The sequence below is a fragment of the Lineus longissimus genome, chromosome 13 (assembly GCF_910592395.1).
Source record: "Lineus longissimus chromosome 13, tnLinLong1.2, whole genome shotgun sequence".
Lineage (NCBI taxonomy): Eukaryota > Metazoa > Nemertea > Pilidiophora > Heteronemertea > Lineidae > Lineus > Lineus longissimus.
This window is the reverse complement of record NC_088320.1, coordinates 2,113,116-2,135,055: the sequence shown is the minus strand read 5'-3', so window position 1 is coordinate 2,135,055 and position 21,940 is coordinate 2,113,116. Positions and strand designations below refer to the sequence as shown.

At 41.2% G+C, this 21,940-nt stretch overlaps 2 protein-coding genes across 4 annotated transcripts; one reads left to right on the top strand and one right to left on the bottom strand.

Moving 5' to 3' along the window:
• Positions 1–381: 381 nt before the first annotated feature.
• LOC135497615 (glycerol-3-phosphate dehydrogenase [NAD(+)], cytoplasmic-like) lies at positions 382–11,725 on the bottom strand. Of its 3 annotated transcripts, XM_064787418.1 has the most exons (11): positions 11,524–11,725; positions 10,751–10,928; positions 9,820–9,960; positions 8,416–8,451; positions 5,565–5,709; positions 4,987–5,099; positions 4,731–4,851; positions 3,593–3,812; positions 3,277–3,369; positions 1,881–1,964; positions 853–994 (listed from the first exon to the last, which is right to left on the bottom strand). In XM_064787418.1, exons 1-10 carry the CDS (start codon positions 11,676–11,678, stop codon positions 1,919–1,921), a joined length of 1,248 nt encoding a protein of 415 aa, XP_064643488.1. In that variant the 5' UTR covers positions 11,679–11,725; the 3' UTR covers positions 853–994; positions 1,881–1,918. The 3 variants fall into 3 exon arrangements, with proteins under 3 accessions (XP_064643486.1, XP_064643487.1, XP_064643488.1); XM_064787416.1 differs by lacking the exon at positions 1,881–1,964 and having other exon boundaries at positions 382–994; XM_064787417.1 differs by lacking the exons at positions 1,881–1,964; positions 8,416–8,451 and having other exon boundaries at positions 382–994.
• Positions 11,726–11,951: 226 nt separating this feature from the next.
• Positions 11,952–21,583, top strand: LOC135498465 (tax1-binding protein 1 homolog). The gene is made up of 15 exons (XM_064788739.1): positions 11,952–12,059; positions 12,700–13,041; positions 13,338–13,564; positions 13,772–13,981; positions 14,166–14,309; positions 14,486–14,674; positions 15,184–15,321; positions 15,552–15,659; positions 15,866–16,084; positions 16,709–16,853; positions 16,963–17,049; positions 17,645–17,778; positions 18,445–18,666; positions 18,860–19,226; positions 19,419–21,583. Exons 2-15 carry the CDS (start codon positions 12,750–12,752, stop codon positions 19,679–19,681), a joined length of 2,745 nt encoding a protein of 914 aa, XP_064644809.1. The 5' UTR covers positions 11,952–12,059; positions 12,700–12,749; the 3' UTR covers positions 19,682–21,583.
• Positions 21,584–21,940: the final 357 nt, after the last annotated feature.

Genomic DNA, 21,940 nt, shown 5'->3' with positions numbered 1-21,940 from the left:
TTTAGACACCGGCAAGACTAAACTTGACAAGTCGTCGTTTGGCAATGGCCCAGTTGAATGGGAGACAAGTATCTTCAATAGATGCCAACCACAACAGGCCTAGAGGAATCATCAGTCCTTCAAAGTTCATCGAGAAGGCTGCCCACAAGCTTGCTGGTCAGTGGATGAACGTAGGAGATTCTATGGCCGATACAGAAATATGGGAAGGGGGGAGGTGCAGTCCCAGGTGTGATCCTGGGAATGATGGGGTGTCTGGGGTTTCTCCCAGAACAACGTGTGCTTTCCAGGACCTGTTAGCCGCCATTTGAGTAGTCATTTGGGTCTTGGCCAGAGGTGTCCTGAAATGTGTTTTCTCTGCGACAAAAAGAAGTAAGATACTGATTGTTCTTCTTCCCGTCTTTATTCCAAGTTTTAAAACATGGTAAGTGAATTAACATGAAACACATTCAACTATCCAACAACATCTCGAGACCAACAGCCTTTCTTTCTCAGCACTATTACTTAACAATAATCAATCAACTTATTTCGATCATTTAAACAATATTTAGATTATTACTTTTTATTTACATAATTGCAGTTAATCACACGTACCTGTACCTCTCTCACAGTATATTTAAATCACAATTGTCAATAGACTATGTCCTGAAAGACATGGCCAGCCTGAGACAACAGAATCAGAAAATACATGATCATGTTAGGAACTGACAACTTCACGAGTCCCTTTCTTGAAAGGGTTTTCAGAAGCAAACAATTTCTAACGAAATGAGTCAGTTTTATACAATCAATTCATATCAATCTCTAGCATAACAATCACAACGTGTCACTCCCAACTCCCATTCAATGTTTATGTTCAATTAATTAATCAGTCTTTTTTTCTGGGACGGAGTCCAGCGGAGATGGGTGGTGGTGGTGGGGCTCCTGCCAGTCGTGGCAGATCGTGGACTGCCTCTGCCAGCCAAACAATCGTCTTTCAATCTGATCAAGTTCAACGTCACTGAAACGGAAGTTGGAACAATAAGACTCAGCCAAGGGACACTCGGTACTATAACTGGCATGAAATGGCCAACAGCTGCATAGTACATGCAGTCTTTGCTTTCTGAATCATTTCTGGATTAGTCTGGAAATGCTTTGAGACACTACAATTTAGTATAATTGTACTACATACATGGAAGACCTTACATGAACTTAGTTGTGGTGTTTCAACAGCAGGCCATTGATATTTGACATTACATGTATTCACACATCTCTATTGAAAGAAGATAACAGACATTTCTTTCCTGTAGAAATTGAGATATCTTACCTTTTTGAGCCCGGGATTTAGTAGGGAATAGGGGAATTTAATCATTTGGAAGGGTGTTGGTGTGTGCATTGCTCTGATCTAAGGGAACTTGGCTCAGTCGGCACACACCGCCTATACGAGACGGCAGCAGGGGCTGTGAACGTCCTGTGCCAATTGGCAGGGATGCCAAATGTGGCCAGTACTGTACATATGGACTTTGTTGATGGCGGAATGCAGACAGATCATTATAATATGTGGGAAAGGGTTAAAAGTCATGAGGTATCAAGGGTGAGGGAAGTTTTTCCTCCCATTAAGGCAGGTTGCACACTATGAACACTAATGTTACTATGGGTATGTTAGTTTCTCATAAGCGTAAAGGAAGGCAGTTCCGTTGTTCACTAGAAACATAACACGACTGGACAAAGGAGGAAAATAGATACACAGATAGGTCAGACATGTCAGAGATTTATTCATAGGGAATTGAAGAAGCAATAGCAGCAAACAGCAAAGAGGCAATGTGCAGAAAATCCATTCCCATGCAGTGTGATTGGCAGAAAAGCTTTGGAGACGAAGAAAGGTAAGAGTTTCAGATGTAACGTACTACATTCATTGCAGGAAGCGTTGGGAAGTATTATCAAATCAAAGGTTGCTTGCTCTTGAAACCTTAGCTTTGTCGGTTGGGTTCCTGAAGCAAAGAGAATAATGCGATCATGCAAAGCAAAGCTAGAACTGTTAGATATGTGAAGAATCGATTTCATGACAGAATATTCTGGTTTACGGTGACGACATTTGTGTTTCATGATGTTATCAGAACTGCAGACATATTCTGTCATAGAAATGAAATACCGTATTGAAACTTATCACAGTTGAAGCACAGGTTTTGGCAACAAGACAATAGAGATCAAAAGTTGGGATGTGAACATGCAGACAATACCGGAGTTGCGCACCATTACGACACCCACTCGACTTAAACCTCAAATTAAACTTTAGTTTCTCAGGGGGCATTGGGATTATATTCCAGTTATATATCAGTTATTTGGGCAGAAAATGGCTTGACCTGGGTGACTGACTTACAACAGTACTAAATCTAGCATGCAATATGAAGAGATGAAAATTAGAAAAGGATGAGAAGAGACTGTGTTATTTTTCGAACTATGTATTAACAAATTTACAACATTTTCGATCACCATATCATTTCTTTCGGAATGTATATTAAATATATTAACAGAATGGAAAATTCAAGTGAGTCAGTGCATATAATCCCATGGAGAAATGACATGCAATAAGGAACCAGCATCCCGCAAAAAAACCATGAGTGTGAAAGTTGGGGATCAAGGTAACAAGGTTTGTTTCAGCCGATTGTCAAGTCAAGTCACATGCAGCCAAGTGTAAAGAAAAGACAACACAGCTGTGGTGTTTAGTACATGCGTCACAGTTTTGAATATTGTACCTCATGCAAGAATCCATGAATTTGATTGGCTGATCTGAGACACGTGAGCAGGCAACATTTTGCTATGTGTTTTCCTTGGCCCCACAAATGCAATGTTCACACCTCTGGCTCACCAAACGCTTGACAGCTTGCAGTTTAAAAAGATTTAGAAGTTCTAGGCTTTTACAGAAGCAAAGGTCAACTTCCTTTTGGGCTGATGTGCAAAATCCACTCAACCGATTTCTTCAATGTTTGCTTGTTGTTGTAGCTCAAAGTTATCAATTTGCAAATCAAGTAAAAACATTTCTTCCTTGGAGCCCTCTGACGATTTTTTGGGTTCTGGACAGGGGCTGACATTTATTTTGCATCCATGGACCTTAATAAAACGTTAAAATCTTCTTGGATTCCAAAATTAGATAATACACAACATTTACAGATAGCAGCCCAATAGATTTTGCAAAGCAGCCCAAAATGACGTTCACTTCTGAAGTTGACTATAGGTAACATTCTTGTTGTTATGATTAGTCACACGAGGTAGAGAGATAATACTACGGTGAAAGATGTTTACATGTGCTCTGGATGGTTCTTGAGACATTCGATGAACTGATCGCACGGTAACTCCCGGGAACAAATCTTGTGGATAGCAGTAAAAAGAGGATATCTGAAATGAAAAAGAAATTGCTCGTTTAAAAGCTACGCAGGAGTGCGAGACTGGAAACATTTTACTTCGAGCTGAGTTCAAACAAGGCTTTTTCTTTGTCTTCTTCCAAGTCCAATAAGCATTTGCAGCATTCCTGGACACTTGACTTGAACACCGATTCCAATAGACCAGGGCTGTCGCTAAGAATCATTCAAGGTGGAACCTTGAGTGATGACTTTCTCACCGATCTTCCAAGCCTTGTTTAGAAAGTGCTTCATATATCTCTGCTGCCGTGGGGGGACCCTGTAAACTCTGACCATTCAACATTTCTTGTTCTAAATCGACAATGGACTTGTCTGGGTTCTTGACCATCGCCTCAGCAACTCGACGATTTCGACCTCCGTAACAAGTTGTGACTAAATCTGCAATGCCACAGCTCTCGAAGAACGTATCCCTGCTTGAACCTGAAAAGTGAAGGAAAACAATATTAAATCTGTTCAAATCCTGTTCAAAGTGTCTCCTTGTACCTCGCTCAAAATCAAAGTACGGGGATCGCAGTTTCTCCGTGGCTGCCCCTTATCTCTGGAATCGACTCCCCAAAGCAATTACATCTGCTGAGACCCTCAACCAATTCAAATCCCTTCTTAAAACACACTTGTTCAATCTTCACTTCGTAGCGCTTTGAGCAGGGTGACCTGGAAAGGCGCTTTACAAATTCTATATTTATTTTTTATATTTAAATCTGTTCAAAACAGATACTTCTGGGAATGATGCAGATGAAAAGAGTTCAACTACAACCACTGGAAAATGATAATGGATATCTGATGACAGCCTCATGTATATTCTAGAGAGAAAAATAAACATTCTTTCAAGCTTGAAATGGTTGGTTTACCTAAATCTGAATCGAATGTAACGACTGGGGGTTTATACATATGGCAAAGTAGAAAGAAGGTCACATCTTTGGTCATCACAGGTCTACCAGGTAGGTCGATCATAAGATTTAACCATAGTAATACTGCCTAACAGCAGGGTTTCCGCCAGGAATTTACGTTAGGGGGGCACAATCCAGGAAAAAAAAAAAAAAAAAAAAAAAATTTTTTTTGGCTAGATGCCCGGAGAATGCGTTTTCCGAGCATTTCAGAGCCAAAAACTCACGTGCAAAAACACCGGTTTTCCTACATAAATTTTTGAAAATCGGCCCCCCTCAACTATGCTGAGGGGGGGGCTTGTGCCCCCTTGCCCCCCCCCTCTGGCAGAAACCCTGCTAACAGTGGAGCAGCATCATGATCGTGAAGGTTTTGACATCGCCAATCACTCCCCAAGAAAAGATCTTTAATCAACGTCACCATGATTTGAGGAAAATATGACTTTAACACACAAACCTGGATAGAAATTCTCAATGAAAGTAATCATCTCCATGAGGCCTAATCTGATAACTGCTGCCTTTGTGTTGTCACCGAAACCCAGGCCGTCAGCGATCCCTGCACCTACTGCTACGACATTCTGAAACAAAAAAACACAACATGACAGCAGTATATTTACCACTGACTACCCTCTACATGTACCCGAAAGCTGCCAACTGACAAATTGTGAATGGTGTTAGTGATGCATTGAAATTATGAAACATGAAGTACTCACTTTTAACGCACCACATAATTCTACTGTTTTGACATCAGTGACGACTACGATACGGAAATAGCTGGTCTGCACCAAGCGTTTCAGTATAGCACCTTCTTCTAAGATTTGGCAACCTGGAGAGATAAAGTGAAAAATCAAACCTTGTGGTCAGAAACTGAGGTTTAGAGCACCCAATATGTGACCCGCCATGACAAAACAGGTCGCATGTCGCTCTGAGCTTGACAGGTTGAGACAGACTGGTTGTTCATTTCACCATTGTCTGCCTTTTGTAAAATCGGAGCATATCAATTTCTTCTATTATGTCCTGGTGTCATTTTAGGTTCATCTTCTGTGCGACATGCGACTCATTTTGTCGTGGTGGGTCACATATGTGTCTTGCAACTTTTGTTCAAGACTCAATGAAAGCAATAAATTGTGTTTCAGGGCCAATAAACTTGATATCACATGACAATTCAAGCACTGCGTGATGTCAGACACATCGTATTAAAGCACCTTGATCGTGACAAGTCCCATATTCACAATATTACCAAAAGTGGTTTGCCGAGTCTTTGCATCACTAATTTAAAGACTCAACTCACCGATAGTTGCCTCACAATAATTTTCACTGGCTACCTCTGGGGCCAGGTTGGCTCCCATAAGTACATTGCATGGCGCTTTAAGTTCAAGGGTATCATTGATCACTTCCGAGATCAGTTTTAGACCAGTGCCACAAACATCTAAGCCCTGAAAAGAAGCAAACAACACAAATATGAGATGGATTATCAGTCAACAGGAGATATAAAGCCAAAACCGTGTAGGTTCAAAAAACTAGTTATGACCAAACATCACTGTGCGTTAAAAAACAAACAAGTGAGACAGACAAAACACAGTGTTCAGACTCAGAGAGCAAGTTGAGTTCACAATAAAAAACAAAGAAGAACGTGACTAAACCTAAATACAAAAGATATCAGAATGTTAGTTATGAGTAGTTTTTTAACAAATTTTACTTGGAATTATTGCCAAGTTTGAGCATTGTGCCACGGTGTCGAGTGTTTCTATTCTACAATGTTGCTCTTTAAACTTGCCAGCTTTCCATCAAAATTATTCAAATCAAACTCAAGATGTCCTTCAGAAGAAACCTGAACCACTTCTATCAACTTGGTCTACCAGTTGGTAGCACCATAGAATATCTGAGAGTACTTACATGGAAGTTACATGTACGACCTTGATGTACAACAAATGACATTACAAAGTCACAAGATATTTCAGAACAGAATGAAAACTCCACCATATGACATGCTATCTACATGTAAACAATTCTTTAAAGAGTTTATCATTCCAACTTGATCAGACTACATGCTCAATGTCCAAAGAAGAAGCACTGGTCACACCAGGATAGTGGAGAATGTTAAGTAGCCCCTATCACCTCACTAAGTGATGGACAGATTAGGTTTTTAAAATACTACCCGGGGGGGGAGGGGTTTGGATTCAACTTCAAGTCTACGAAATGCTTGACATGCCTGGTGCCGATGAAATGGTCACTTATTTTAGGGGGATTTCATGCAATAACCAATACCGTCAACCAGGAATTTTTTCGACGCATACACGGATGCCAACAATTCAACCAATCAGGCTTGATATCATTCCGGATTGTGAAAATCACGAACTTACACATGACAACTTCCCGGTTTGTAATTAGTTGACAGTTAATGAGTTAGAAACAGACACACTGTTGTTAGGGAGGTCAAGATTGGCACTGATACCCATCTGAGAACAAGGTGGCCTTTGTGGGTGACATCCTCAATGTCGGGGGCCACCAAGACAGATGGCGAAAGCCACAACGTTACAAGTGCTTTCCCGAAAACTTCTCAACCACAAATGCGTGTCACGACTTTTGAGACCGACTCTCCATACTGTCTCTGGAGCCAGGGCCAATCTCTACCTCCCCATTATCAAGAATTAATGAAGACTAGTCTTTACTAATTCTTGCTTTTATCACACCACATGCTAGTCTTACTGGCGTCTCCTTACAGTTAGGAGACAGGGGGCTAACATCTTCATGCTCCTCTGCTTCATCAATACCCTGAAAGCCAAGAATACAAGCAGGGCGTTGAGACAACTATGAGACATGTAATGTTGTGAAATTATTCTCATCTTCCTTTAAGGGTTTAACCTATGCAGGCTTACTGTAAACCACAGAATTTTTGTGCTGGCTTTTTTTTCGTGATATGAGAAATGTTTAAACACTGAAATTTTGTCAATTACCTTTTCAGGCTACAACAAAAGAGAAAATATATCATCAACTCAGAGTAGGGTGTGATTTATGGGTGTGAAGTAAGACGGTGGGCTATTTTGAGGGGCAGAGCACACACCGGTGGTTATTTCCAGGTTTTATAGGGTCCTTTGCATGAGTTTCCTTCTTAAGAAGACAAAGAAGGGCCTATCCTGTTAATAAGCACAGTAACCCAACCCATCTTACCAAGCACAGAACATGCTAGAAGGCAGCTAACATAAAAAAAACACTATTAGTTCAGAAGCAATAGATAGAACATTAACAATAACTCTCCCTATGCAGGTTAGTGTCGGGCTTTGCATGGACAGAAGGTCCTGATAATTTGTGACAGTTTGACAGAGATGACATTTTTGTACAAATGTGAAGAGTTCTTAGCAAAAGCTGCTGAAAAGTAAAAGCCATTGAATGTCATAAGATTGTCACTATCAGCACCTTACCATGTCTAAACCAACTAAACTAAGAAGCATGATTGAACAAGATGAGTCCAGTAGTACAGCGGGGTACCGCCTTGGAGACTGAGGCCTCGAGGATAGAATAACGATCATATAATTTCAACACAACTTTCTCTGAGTTTGTGTTTAGGCACGAACACACATTACATTGTTGTATTTTGTTTTTGCTCTGATTGAAGACATTGTGCACACCTTTTTTTTGGAAAGATCGAGCTGTCATAGCTATTGACAAGTCACTTGTGTCAATGAGTGTATGAATTGAAATAAACTCAAAACATACACTTCAAAGCCGAGCGAAATTTTGCTGTGAGGACTCGTTCTAATTTTTCTCAGTTTTTCTCCCAAGGACTGTGTACTCCACTGTGTGCTGTGAGTGTATGGCCATCGCTACCACATGTTTGTTTGATGTAACATAAAACTCCTCAGAAGGCCAGTAGCTAGGGAAATGTTTTCATAAAAAGCAAAACAATTTTTTTTCAAGAAACTCAATCAATAGGCCCCTCAAAGAGGAAGAAAATATCAAATTTTATAGGAATAATATAATTTCAATGAAAATAGTGTTCCTAGTCTAATTTTTTAGAGTAGGAGGAAAAGTTGGGTACCATTTATCATCAAACAAACAAGCAAAGGTCGGCCTGAGTATTGCATGCATAATGGGATGGTGAGAACGTCGTTGAGCCACTAAGCAGGGACAAAACAACGTACCTCTCCAACTGAGTGCCTTTTGATGCATTCATTGCCCTGAAAGATAAACAAGGTGTTTTGACTTTTTTGTCTGACTACATATCGACATTCAGTCACTTGACCTTCAAATGCTGTCAGTGTCAGACAACACACAAGTACACCCAACTCACTTGCACAGGCATTACAAGCACCCCACTGTTCGATATTTTCTAAAGCTTTGGCTAGATCATACATAGGATAGAATTAGGAGTAGGACCCTCAACAATGATAAACGATAAGGGAATCTGAAAAAAAATAAGTATTTTCCGTATAAACCAGGTCAAGGTGGAGACATATGGGTAGTTCAGTTAGATATGTTCCAATTGATTGTGATGTTTGATTATCACACTGATGTGCTTTGATATCAGGTACTGGCCTACATGTACTGTTAGACTACGCTGCGAAGTGTTAGGTCAATTCTGATCGTAGCAACTATCGAATGTTTGAATCTATAGAAAAGATTCTACAGTCTGGTGCATGTTGTATACTGTAAAGCCTTTTATTTGGCTGAATTGTCCTGGGAGTACCACGGAATCGAGCCCCAGAAAATATATACCCACCTTCACAGACTACTACTTTCTACCGATGAGACTTTTTTCAGTGTTTCCTCTCATAAGATGGAAGCACTGGCTCGTTGAGTAATCAAGGTCCCCCAGTTTTTCACACTGTGTGACACTATTATCAACGCCAACTGAGATCTTATGATCATATCTGGCCACACAGACTATTTTTTCATATGTGAGTCTTGACAAGTAGTCATGAGCACTGTCAGGTGTCTATACACTAATACATCAATGCATGCAGTGGACACTGTCCCACTGTCCCACCTCTCACTGATACCAAGAATTAGGATCAGGATCAGGTCCTTTGCTGGACAAAGCAACTAAGAGATGAACCAGTGTTTGAAATAACTGCTAGAACATGAGAAACGTCCACTCCATTCTAGATTACGTAGACATCAGTGAACTTCACCGGGTGCCTGTCCAGTCAGGATGGACTTCATGGACTTTGGATAAAGGCCAGAAGTTATTTTTAGAATATAGACCATGGGGAATATTATATATCTTTTGTCTGTCATGTTTGTTCACCAATATCTCAAGTCAATAATAGACAACAAAATAACTGGCATATGGAACAGAGAAAGACATCAGTCAGACATGGCAGAGCAAATAGGCGGGGATTTTTTATGTAATGCAAACTTTGGTCTTCTACTTCCATGTGAAAACTGGGGGCTACTTTCCATGGAGTTCTCCGTGGAAGACGTTCTGTCCTTTTCTGGTGGTATGCTGAAGTAATTCGTCCCTCTGGTCACTGTGAAGCTGGTCCTGCGCAAACTTGGACAGGGGCCTTATGAATGTGCCCAAAACTTTTGAAAACAGGCCATACCTTAATGAGCGATACGCCGATCACCTTGTTTTTGACATGTCCTTTCATCGTTGCACATATTCTCCTGATGAATTGATGCGGCAGCACAAAAACTAGGATATCCGCAGACTCAGTCACCTTCACAAGGTCGGACTCGGCATACTGAAGTTAAAATTCATAAATACACTTTTATCATACGTTAGTGATACCAAATAATCACTACTTTAAAGTTTGTCTAGTAGTGGTAGAGTCTTGATGTGGTACATGTATTGTTAAATGTGGCAAAATCTATTATTGTTTTTGTGAACTTGGGTCCTTTATTTTGTCTCAATTAAGAAGACATTATTTTTTATAGCTGTTTACAAGAATTCAAGAGCATTCTAAATATACTTGCTATTTTAAAATAGTTAGCTAAGAATTACTAGTGTTCATGGCAAAATTATTGGGATCTGAATATAAATAATGACCCCTCAACATTACCAATGACAAGACAACTAAGTAAGTGAATACTCGCCCGCTGTAACAACCCTGCAGATAATTAACGATGCACTAAATCTAACAGAATAACAGGAGTAATGCCAGAAACTATGCTAGTTGTGCAGCATACCTGCTGCTACTTGCAGTGCAATAAACAAGGCCAGCGATAGATCAAGGCCTGCATTCCCTTGCTGTATATAATTTAGTATAGTAGTCTAGTACACAAGGCATTCAAAAAGAAGGCCTAAGCAAAGTGACACAATCTTTTTTTGGAAGGTACCACTACCATTACAACTGACTGTATGCTGTCTCAGTTGAGAGGCGTCCAGATTACAGAGGTCAAATTCAATGGGAATGGCAAATTTGGGACCAAACGCATTGGCCTTGATATAGAGGTTGTCCTTGATTGGTTAAATGTAAAGGGAGCTTCCAAATAGACTGCACAGGTAGTCTGTAAAATAGAAAAAATTCTCACCACATTGTCAGGCAGTATGTGCCCTGGGAGGTACTTCTTATTCTCATGCTCCAAGTTGATGATGTCGGTGAGATTTTTTCCTTCGAACTGTTCTTCAAAGACCCACATCTTGACTTGATTATCAAAAGCCTTGTCTTTCTTCACATTGTTTCCAATGATTTTGGCAATGGCTGAGCCCCTGTGAAGAAAAAAACAGGACATCGGTACAACATGGCTATTTGTATTAATAGCTTAGATAGATGGGCTAAGCCCGTGGTTTGATCAACAAAAACATATACAAGGTAATAAATGATATATTGACAGCACCAACGGCAATAGCCAATCTAAGGACTGATCACAGATCAGCAGGGTCAGACCCGGGAGGCAGGAATCATGGAATTGTTACAAGCATAGCAACGGATAGGCCTTCATTTGAATTGATTGATTTGCTGAGTCAGCGACAGTTGCATAGCCTATAGGCCTATAGGCCTAGGCCTGGATTTGATTCGTGAAACCAAGATCGATTCAAGGTCTGCCGAGTCTAGTGGGCTACTGACACACCAAAGCCCAGGGCAGGGGCTTGCGAGATTGACAAGTACTTTATGCACTTGAGAGGCTGGAACCCTACAATTATCTATGCTTCAATACTGAAAATTGGGACTGACTTTCACTTCTTCAGGACTTCACTGTCCTTGCATTGATTGCCTTGAGAATTTTGAGACTTTTTGACGAGTTGACTTTTTGAGGAAATCTTTTTTTTCTTGGAAAAAACACAACCAGAGCAGTGCACCTACCAATTTCCTGATCCGATGACTCCAACTCGTTTCTTCGACATGATGTCAGTTGCCAGAAAACGATTCCCGAAAGCGTTACGTAAACTTTGGACCCTTTTTTGGGAGATAGTCGCAAAGACAATGCGAGCTAAATGAGTGTTTCTGCAGAAATGCATGGAAGAGTGTACAGTGGTGTACAAAATGCACTTATTGACGTAGTGACCAAAATAGACGGCCTCGACCTTTGACCTTATAATTGCCACGGAAACGCACGAATCGACATAATTGAAATCTAAAATTTATGAGGTGAAAGATAATACAACAACGTAATATGAATAGTAATGTATTGAAAGTTAATTGGATTTGAGTTTCATTATTCTCAAATTTGATGTATAACTAAAGTCATTGCATTATTTTTTTCGATTCGGTAATTTCCGTAAAATGACATCAGACCAAAACACATCATCAAGATTGTGACATGTTTCGATTTGTTGACAACTTTCGGATGCTATTTTAACTTCATTGCGATCAAAATCAACTTCATTTAGACATTCTAGGTAGTAATGATGTATTAAATTTTGTGTGGGCTAAGTGATTGTTCGAGTATTTTTTATGATTGTGCCTAAAACATGCATTCTTGTTTGCGTCTTCTCAGATCCAGACAGAGCGACAGAGACTTGTTTTTTTAGATAAATGCGGAAATAAGTACTTATAACATTCATGACATGTTCTACACCGGATATATGTTTCATATCGACAGATTAATTAGATGTTAGTTTGTGAAGATCTTAGGCTTATCGAATGCCCCACTACTTATTTGTAGTTGGTAGCAGAAAGGAGCTAGGGTGAGGGCCCAGTCCTGTAAAAATATTTTGAGATTCAGTCATGTCATCATCATCATGGGGATTCCCAAAGTGCACCTTATTGTTTGTTCATGTGTGACTAAAGTTGTCATGATATCATGAGTTAACTCGAATTATATCTGTTATGTCACAAATTCCAAAGCACACTGATTCATATTGTTCGTCTCTGTCATGAGTGGTTGTGAAAAAGAGTGACTGTTCGGTCTCCTAATACTGTAGTAAGTATGTACTCGCAGCACTGTTGGGACTGTTAAACCTGGCTAACTTATCTACCTCGGTGTCAATTCGTTTAAAAAACGTGTGACTTGAATATTTTCTCCTTCCTTGGTTTCAGAAGTTCAAGACCACAGTTTGAGATCATCATCAAGTGAAGCATATCAAGAGATGTCTTCTTTAGACACTGTTGATGTCAACCCAGAAACGTCTGAAGTAAAGTTTGAGAAGTCAAACTTTGCTCAAGTTGTTTTTCACGGGGTTTCTGAGACTTATCCAATAGATGCTCATGTCGTGTGCAAATACACCATTCAGCCATCGCTGAAGCCAACGACGAGTGACTGGATTGGTCTATACAAAGTAGGCTGGAAGTCAACACGGGATTATTCATACTTTCATTGGGTTGTCATCGCGAACAATCCAAATAGTTCAAGAGAGATTGATGGAAATGTTTTATTCCAAGGTAATTGTCGTTAAGAAAGATTCAACCTTGTTGATGTCGCACTGTGCTTGCTACTGGATCTTTTCAATGGTACCTACAGGTTTTACATGTACCTTTTGAAAACTCTAGATCCAAACTGATTAGAACGTAGGTGTGTGCAAGTTAAAGACTGAAGGCACTTTCTAAGTATGACCATGGCCTTACTTTAGGAAGTTGACTGATGTTAAGAAACCGGTGGATCCAGGATAAACAGGAATCACTGTACCAACTACTGCCTGTGCCCTGAATAAACCTTTTCTGATTTTCATCTTTTCCAGCCCACTGTCTACCAAAAGATGATGGCGAGTTCTACCAGTTCTGCTACGTCACAAGTGGTGGAAACGTGCGTGGTGCGAGCACGCCATTCCAGTTCAAAAAGCCTGGTGCAGATGACTTTGTGACAATAGAAGATGATGAGACAGACATGCTTGTTGTGACGTCACGGACTATCGCTCTGGAGAATGATCTAACGCATGCATTGGCGAAGAAAGAGGAATTGGAGAAGGTAGATTGATTCCCAGTATTATTCATATGAGCATGTTCTTCTTGTTCTGTGGCAGCCTTGAAACTTTCATATTTGCAGATGGGAGGATATGAGTTGTAGCTATCAGGTGAGCCCCATCCATTGCGTACTTTGTATATTGTAAGCAATATGTAAGTTCTTGAAGCTGTGGCAACCTATTACTCATTTCCTCTTTTCGTGCTTCAATAGGCCAGCCAAGTATTGGAGACAAGACAAGAGGATCTCCTTCTGAAGCTGACCGAAATGTCAAAACAGTTGTGTTCAGAGAAGGAGACCGGTGAGAGTCTTCGCAAGGAAACTAAAGCGCTAACAGAGAAGATAGAAATCATGTCGTCAGAGGCAAAAGATATGGTGCAGTCACAGGATTCCCTCCGAGAGAAAATCAAGTTCATTTCAAAGGTTTGTGTCTTACATTACATCTCTGGTATGGACACAATTTGGAAGTTCGTGCTAGAAGTAAAGGATTCGCAGACTCAGTATGTGGGCAAGGTTTTAGGCAGAGGAGCTGTCCAAATGGATGTCGTCTCCTCTGTGTGCGAAGCTTGTGCTTTTCCTGCTATAGTCGTTCCTTGTCTTCTTGCAGGAGAAGGATGAAATCCTAAAGCGTCTTGAGGAGAATGAGATCTACATCAAAGCTCTACAAGATAAAATCAAATGTTTGTTAAGTGAGAAAGATTCACTGACCGGCCGCCAGAAGATGCTGGAGGAAGAGAAGGAATTGTACAAGGTAATTTTCTCAAGACTTGATTTTAAACTTCGTTCAAATCAAAGGTTACGACACCATAATATCTGACTTATTGCAACAGTCTGGCTCTTGGCAACGCATTATTCCAATTACCTGTCACTTTCATCAGCAAATTGAAAGTAAATAGACTTCATACTGGATATTTTTGTTCTCTACAGAGTCATTTCACATCGTCTGAGGGAACCATCCACAGTTACATGAAGGAAATCGACAACCTGAAACAGACCGTCAAAGAGCAAGACGAGGGAAAGATAAAACAAGACCAGAAGATCTCTCAGCTGGAGACGCAGCTTGATGCAGAGAAGAGGAAGATGACGCGTCAGTTGTGTGTGGCAGACACCGAAAAGGTAAAGTTTTGCCTGATAGGGAGATTACGTATAGATATATCAGAAGGAAATCTTCAACTTGCCTTCTTCATTCATATGTCTACATTCAGTCTCTCCTGCTGGCTTTCTTCTTGGTAAATGTCGTAGCACTTGCAGTGTGTTGCTTCGAAGTTATTGCTGTCGGTTGACGCCATTAGCTACCTGACCTTTTTGATAGCTTTATGCAGTATGCGTTCTCATAGAACATGGCACATTCTCTGCGGTCACATTTTGCAAGAGCAATGTTTGATGTTTCTGGCTGGGCACTTCAGGGCTCTGTGGAGGACATTCTGTTGTGCCTGATTCAGAGTCTGCTTCAATCTGAGAAGCGTCACACCAGCCTGGTAGGAATCAGATTGATGAAGTTCCCGTGAACTATAAGTAGACACCACTAGTACAAGTTTCAGTTATCTGAGCCGTGTGAGAACATCATGTCACTCATTCAGAAGCAGAAATACTTCGTGCCAATGAATTGTTTCTCTAAATTTTAGGAACACATGCAACACTTGAATGAGAAATTGAAGAATTCGGAGGACAAGCTGTGTGCAGTAGAACACTGCAAGAAGATGTTGAATGAAGAGGTGTTGGCGGTGAGAGCAGCTCATGATAAGATGGCGCAGACACTCGAGGTACTAAAGCTGGTGTATTATTTGTGATATTTGGCAATTTACAGTATACGATGTATACAGTACATGGAGGGTGTGCCACGTGGGTTTTCATCACCAGCCATGCGCTGCTGCACTGTCCAAGGTCCTGTGACTGTACTCATTGGTCAAATCTCATCATAAGAAAGAAGAGACGTCGTCTAATGTTTGTTTGTAAAGCAAGAACTAACCAATTTTCTTGGTTTGTCTTTCAGAGAGCACGCTCCGAGGCACACAACTTGAAATCGCAGGTTGCTCGTCTAGAAGAGGACAGCAAGACGGAGACTACGACACTCAAGAGTGAGATCGTCAAACTGCAAAAGGTGCGTGTTGCTCTATTCATTAAACACACTTGGTGCTGTAGTGTCTTGTAACATAGTCCCAACCCTCTTTATTCACTGAAAAAAAACACGTATATTGAGCTATTTATGAAGTTTTAGGACACCAGAGTCTGTGCATCTTCAAGTCAAATGGATAAGGGAAGAGTTGGAAAATGAAAAAGCTTGAGATTTAGGCATTGTTATTGCAGGAGAACGACATCCTTGTTGCTAAGTTAGCAAGTCTACAGGAGAAAGTTTCAGAACTTGAAGAAAAGTGTCAAGAGGCTGAAATGCTGCACACAGAGGAGGAAAATGGCGCCTTGTACGCCCTGAAGACTGCCCAGCTACATCTGGAGAAGAAGCTTGCGCGGGGTAAGAAGCAGACTGACGATCTGCGTGGACAGATGGAGGAGTCAATTAAGACACAAGTGAGTTTAAAAATGTTAAAGTTTATGGTATGATGGTTACTATGTTTAAGGCCTTTACGCTTTAACCGTGGTTTATCATGCGTGTCTTGAAACCTTTCAGAGTAACTCGGGTAAGCTGCTCAATCGGCCCAAGATCCTGAACACTTCTGACTGGTACCGATTGGGTTGATTAAAGGGAACTGGAACCGCTGAGCGATTTATTCAACTTTTCGACTTTCACCGCCCGAGAAAGTCAAACTTCCGACTTCCTATTCGAGTTCAGATTTGTAGCTCCGCCCCCAGTGCCCGAGCATGCGCAGTTCAATTTGTTATTATTGAGAATCATGTGAGAATCACGTGAGTCATGCGATCTTTCATTCATGAGTTTTCGTTGTAAATTCCATAGTGGTGACGTCACTCAATGTTTGACAGCTAGGCGCCATGTTTCATTCATGCCTCGTTCTGATCACCCTATACGCAGGAAATGAAAACGAGGTCATACGAACTGGCTTGGCGGTTTCAGTTCCCTTTAAGGTCTAAAGTTTTGCATGGACTACCGGTTCAAACCAGGGTGTCTTGTCACCAGCCAAGAGCCCTAGCCGCATGTTTGACAGCTAGTTCTAATTTGTCTCGTTTGTGTTTTAGCGGCTACAACAACAGGTTGAACACGACCTCCGACGGGAGATTGCCGATCTGAAAGAGCGGCTGTCGATGGGTGCGGAGGAGTACCGGACGAAGTATGTGGAGTGTCGCCGACTTCAACACGAGCTGAAGAAGATGAGGAAACATTGTAAGTCATCGCTGTCTTTCTTGCTGGTGTTATTTTCATGGATTAGGAATGTAAAAATCCACTATATTTCTATCTGAAAAACTTAAGAGTTTCGTACTCCGCTTTTCAGCCTCCAAGACGCCACCCTCCACTCCAGAGCATCCCAGTATGATAGAGAAGGAGTTTGTTCAGACATCGGCAAATTCATCCCCAGAACGTAAGTTGTGGTCATCCATTCGGGACAAGGGGGCACGGCCAGGGTCATGACGATTATTGCACCATGCATCAATTCAAAGCTACCAGATTCTCCTCTTGCCAATGAAGTGTCCCTTACTGTTTTTCGGTGAGGAAACTGACAATACGCACACTTCTGCTTAATCTGTGATTAATATTGTTGCCTAGTTTGTAGTTCTTCATTTCTGTCTAAAGCTCAAACCTCATTGCAGTGACCCAACGTGTCCATTTAGTCCAATTTCAACCATCTTCAGGTGATTCTTACTTACTTACTTACTTAGGACCCTTCGTGCCCCAGGTGGCACATGGGGCGTTCCCCAGGGTCCTCCACTCAAGTCTGTTGGCTGCTCGCTGTCTGGCTGCCTCCCACGTTAGGCCCTTCTCTTGAAGTTCCTTTGCCATGGAACGCCGCCAGATCTCTCTTGGTCTGCCTCTATTTCGTCTCCCTTGTGGTGTCCATTTGAGTGCTCTCCTTGGCAATGCGTTTGCAGGCATTCGGAGCACATGGCCCAACCATTGCCATCTTCGTTCCTTCATCTTCAGATGATTCTAGCGTGTAAGTTTTACAATTTTTCCAGGAACGAGAAGAGAGAGCTGCACGCAGGTCGATCTTGAAACAGTAGATTTCGAGCTGCAGGCCCAACTTGACGACCTTGGTAAAGACTTTGAAGCCTGTCTGGCAAGGAAACAGCGCTACAAGCACATGTTACAGGTAAGAGGCCAGGCCTGTCAATTACATGATTCCTACACCGTATAACGGTGTAGGCCGTACAGGATTTCCCCCCGGCAAATTAGGTTTTTTTTTTTTTTTTTTTTTTTTTTTTTAATAGTATGACCCCCTAAAGCGTTTTTTGACCCCTAACATAACCAAATCTCATCCAAATGGCCTAATTTTATAGTTATACCCTAAAATTATGATTTTTCAGGTGTATGTGGTGATATCAGTCACTAACTTTGATTTATGACGTCGCTGTTGAGGCAAATTGGCGCGATGAAATGTCCCCAAATTAAGCTAAAAAGCAAAAAAACATGTCCCCAAATTAGGCTAAAAAAATACAGGGTGTAGAGGACTCCACGGAATTGAAAGGCCTGGAGGCATAGTCTGTGGAGGTAACACAGATTACCAATCAGAGATTAGGACTCTTGCTGAGCCATTTGGGTGATGTTCTCCCATTGTTTTCTGTTGTGGCTGCCATGTTGAATTGACATTCTGTTCTCTGGATCTGATATGGAATTTACCATCTACCCAATAGCTTTATCAATGACATCAGTTTTCTTTTCTTTGCAAAGGTTTTTCACAGCTCTGTCAAAGGAATGTATGAAAGGCCAGCTGAATCTAACCATGACCTCCAGACTAACTCATCGTTTTGTATTACAGGAGCAGAAAGAGAAGCGAGATGCTCTCACCAAACAACATGGTGAAGAGATCAAGAAGTGCAAAGACCAGTTGGAGGTCTCCCAGAAACAGATGGTCGACTTGAAGTCGGACTATGACAGGAGGGTCCACACACTCGAAGAGACCATCGAGAAGCAGAGAACAGAGATCGGTAAACTAAAGTCAGAGAAGAGGAAAGGAGAAAGCGAGGCTATTCAAATACAGGTGAAATGAGTGGCAGTCTTTCTCTGTGCTTTTTGTCCAGGTGCAGCACCCAGATGAGCTTCCAATCCTCGAGGAGCGATAGATCCTGTATGATTATTTTGCACAGAAGAGCAAAAGATAGCACTACAGACTACTCAAAAGTACATTCCAAATCTCATTCTCATCTTAATGACACTCCTTCCAATTATTTCAGCCCAAACCAGAATTCTCTCGGCTGGAGCACATCTACCCGAATCCGTACATCACAAACGTTGGACCAGTTGCTGCCTCTCCCATGCCTATCTACGTCTACGGGAACCCATACGCCCATCTTATGAAGACAGATCAGACTCTGCCTGAGGCCCCAGCACCTGGCAAACTGCCGTATCCAAACTTTGGCCAGACAGGGGCGAGTGGAAGCTGTGAGTCGCTCGAGAGACTCCCACTGGATGAAGAAGTGGAAACCGTGACTCGGCTTGATACGCCTCTGAAGCCTTTACCACCCCCAATGACACCCGAGGTCCTACCATCGGCAAAGCTTGCAGCAATTCGAGCTGCCACAGCTACACCACAGCAACATGGTGAGTGGTCTGTGACACAGAAACTTCCTGGTCCTCAAGAATGTGGTACTCGGTCAAAATGCCTACCACCTGCTGTGAACGATGTACACAATTTCATGCATTTGTACAAAATGGACGATTTTGGTGCACACAGGTTGATGTTATAGTTCCTGTTTGATTTTATCCTGTCATGATAATCATTTCTCCTTGCAGACGAGGACGGCGCACCACTCCATGCCTTGCTGGAGGAACCTGAAGGAGATGAAGACAGATTCCAAGACGCCGCTGGTGACCCCCAGAAAATCTGCCCCGTCTGTTTCACGACGTTTGCATCAGACCACCCACAAGCGATCTTCGAAGATCATGTTCAGTCGCATTATGGCCCAGTCTGCCCAGTTTGTAATAAGCAGTACGACTTAGATTACCCGATGAGCAAGTTTGAGGAGCATGTGCAGACCCATTTTGAAACCATGTAATTTAAGTAGAAGACTATTGACGCTCTATTCTCAAGACGATTGCTCGTAAAAGTTAAGACTGTGCTTAAAAGGGACTATGACAGTTGGATAAATAGATCAGGTGAAAAATTCACCGATTCTTGGTGAACTTGATGTTTCAGGTTTGAAAGGGGCACATGTAAATTGAAATAAAATGTCTCTTGATTCAAAAATCAAAGGATTGTGAGGTCGAATTCTTGCTTGGGATTTGCAAGGTGAGAGTCACACCTGAGGAGCTAGGGCCAGATAATCGTGTTAGCAGGAGGTATATCAGATCTGATACCCAGACGCAAGTGCAGAGTTGCTACCTCCGATTAACCTACCGGTAATTTTCACCACGTAATGCCCGTTTGTGGTAACTGATCGGATTACAGCTGTACTGATGAAATAACCTAGAAATTATACCAAGAATGCAATAATTGGCATCTGCAAGTGTTTGCCTAATACAAAGGATGTCGTAGCATCCATGGACATTGTGATATAATTAAGGTGATAGGCAGTGTATATCTTTACATTATTATTCTAGATAAGATGCACTATATTGAATATAACTGTTTCACACTCGTATTATAATGCCATCATGTGTTTGAGTTGTCATCTATAGTGTGTTTCAAAAGAATGGCACAACTCGATAAAGTCTAAAATGGCTGGAAAGATAGTCAGTATTTGCTTCAAATGGCTCATCTTTGGTCTGCTTGGTTCGATTTTTGTAAATTAGTATTTTCAGATAGTTTTAGATGAAATATGAATTGAAAAGTTCTGAAAAAAGCAAAATTTCTGTTTTTTTTGGGGAAGCCACATCTATGCTGACTACATGTCATATTCCATCATGTAGTGATAATTCACATTCATCATTCTACACGACATGAATAATTATGCATGATATATCGGTGTACATAGTAGTTACACAAAGGTAAAAAACATATAGGCCCAGTGTGTACTTGTATGTCATAGGATACCAGTGCTCTCCAAGGATTTTTCTAAAGAGAGGTGGAAACATCTGAAATTTATTGAAAATGGTGGATATTCTAGGACGGGTGGCAGTGAGAATTACTTAGTGGGTGGGTTCGGGGATATTCTTATGTTATGAACTGTATCAAAGTGGAAAAGTTGCAAAATTGGCAACTTCTGCTATGGCTAATGAACATGGGTCCTTCCATGACCACTCATCTGTGTTGCCATGGTTGCAGGCGGGGATCCAATAGTGGGGGGGGGGGGCAATCCCACTGAGGACCTTGATCATGTTGGATGTTGGTGTTACAAATTATAAACAAACTATCTTGAAGTGAAAAGTGCCAAATTAAAAAGACTTGTCTCGTCTTTTTAATGCTTATGTAGTCAATTTTTCTTATAAATGTTTGTACAATGTTATTTTATTTTAAGATTTTTGTTTGAATCCGCTTATTGTCGACTCATTCATGTACATATAGTAAGCTGTTTCATTCACCAAAAATTTCAGTTTATATTGGCATTATCTTCTTAAATTTACGTTTTGAAGTTGCTTAAGCTTTCTCCCGAAAAACAAATGACACTGATCAGATTTACACACATTCCTGTTTGGTAGTGTAAAACCACACTGCTTTTATAGTGGGAGATGGCGCTCTGGGAACATCTTGTCATATTAAGTTCTTCAGTGCAAATGTTTTCATATATATATAATTGTGACATTCATGACACTTGGCTTAATTTGAGTGCCACTTTGTAATCTTGAAGATTGTGAGAAAATTCTATTCTAGTTGACTTGGAAGACAAGCGTTGACAGGGTGTTTTGCGGTGTGATTGATGTTTGAGTTGCTTTGTAATCTTATTCGGGGTAATTGTATTTAGCTGTGTACATAGCGTGTACATGTTTATGTAGAATAATTACACTATATATCTGAAAGAATAAGTTGTTGTTGTTATTTTATTCATTTTGCTGAGGGGTGTTGCCGGACATGTTCTTGAATGAATCATTCAACACCAAGAGGATTGAGCTGAACATCACTCACAAAAAAGATCTCAGATTCACCATGGTAAATTCACTTTCGCTCCGATGTCATCTTCGAACAGGGTGACAAGTTCATGTACTACAGGGTGGTCCAGAATTATTTCCCCTCACACAATGGAAACGCAGTAGAGTTCTATTGTGCAAGGGAAAACCTTTCTGGGCCACCCTGTAGAGTTTCGTGATTGACCTAGATCAGCCAAATCACATGACCAGGAATTCTCTTCTGTGATTGGCTCAGCCGCCGGACGTGGCTG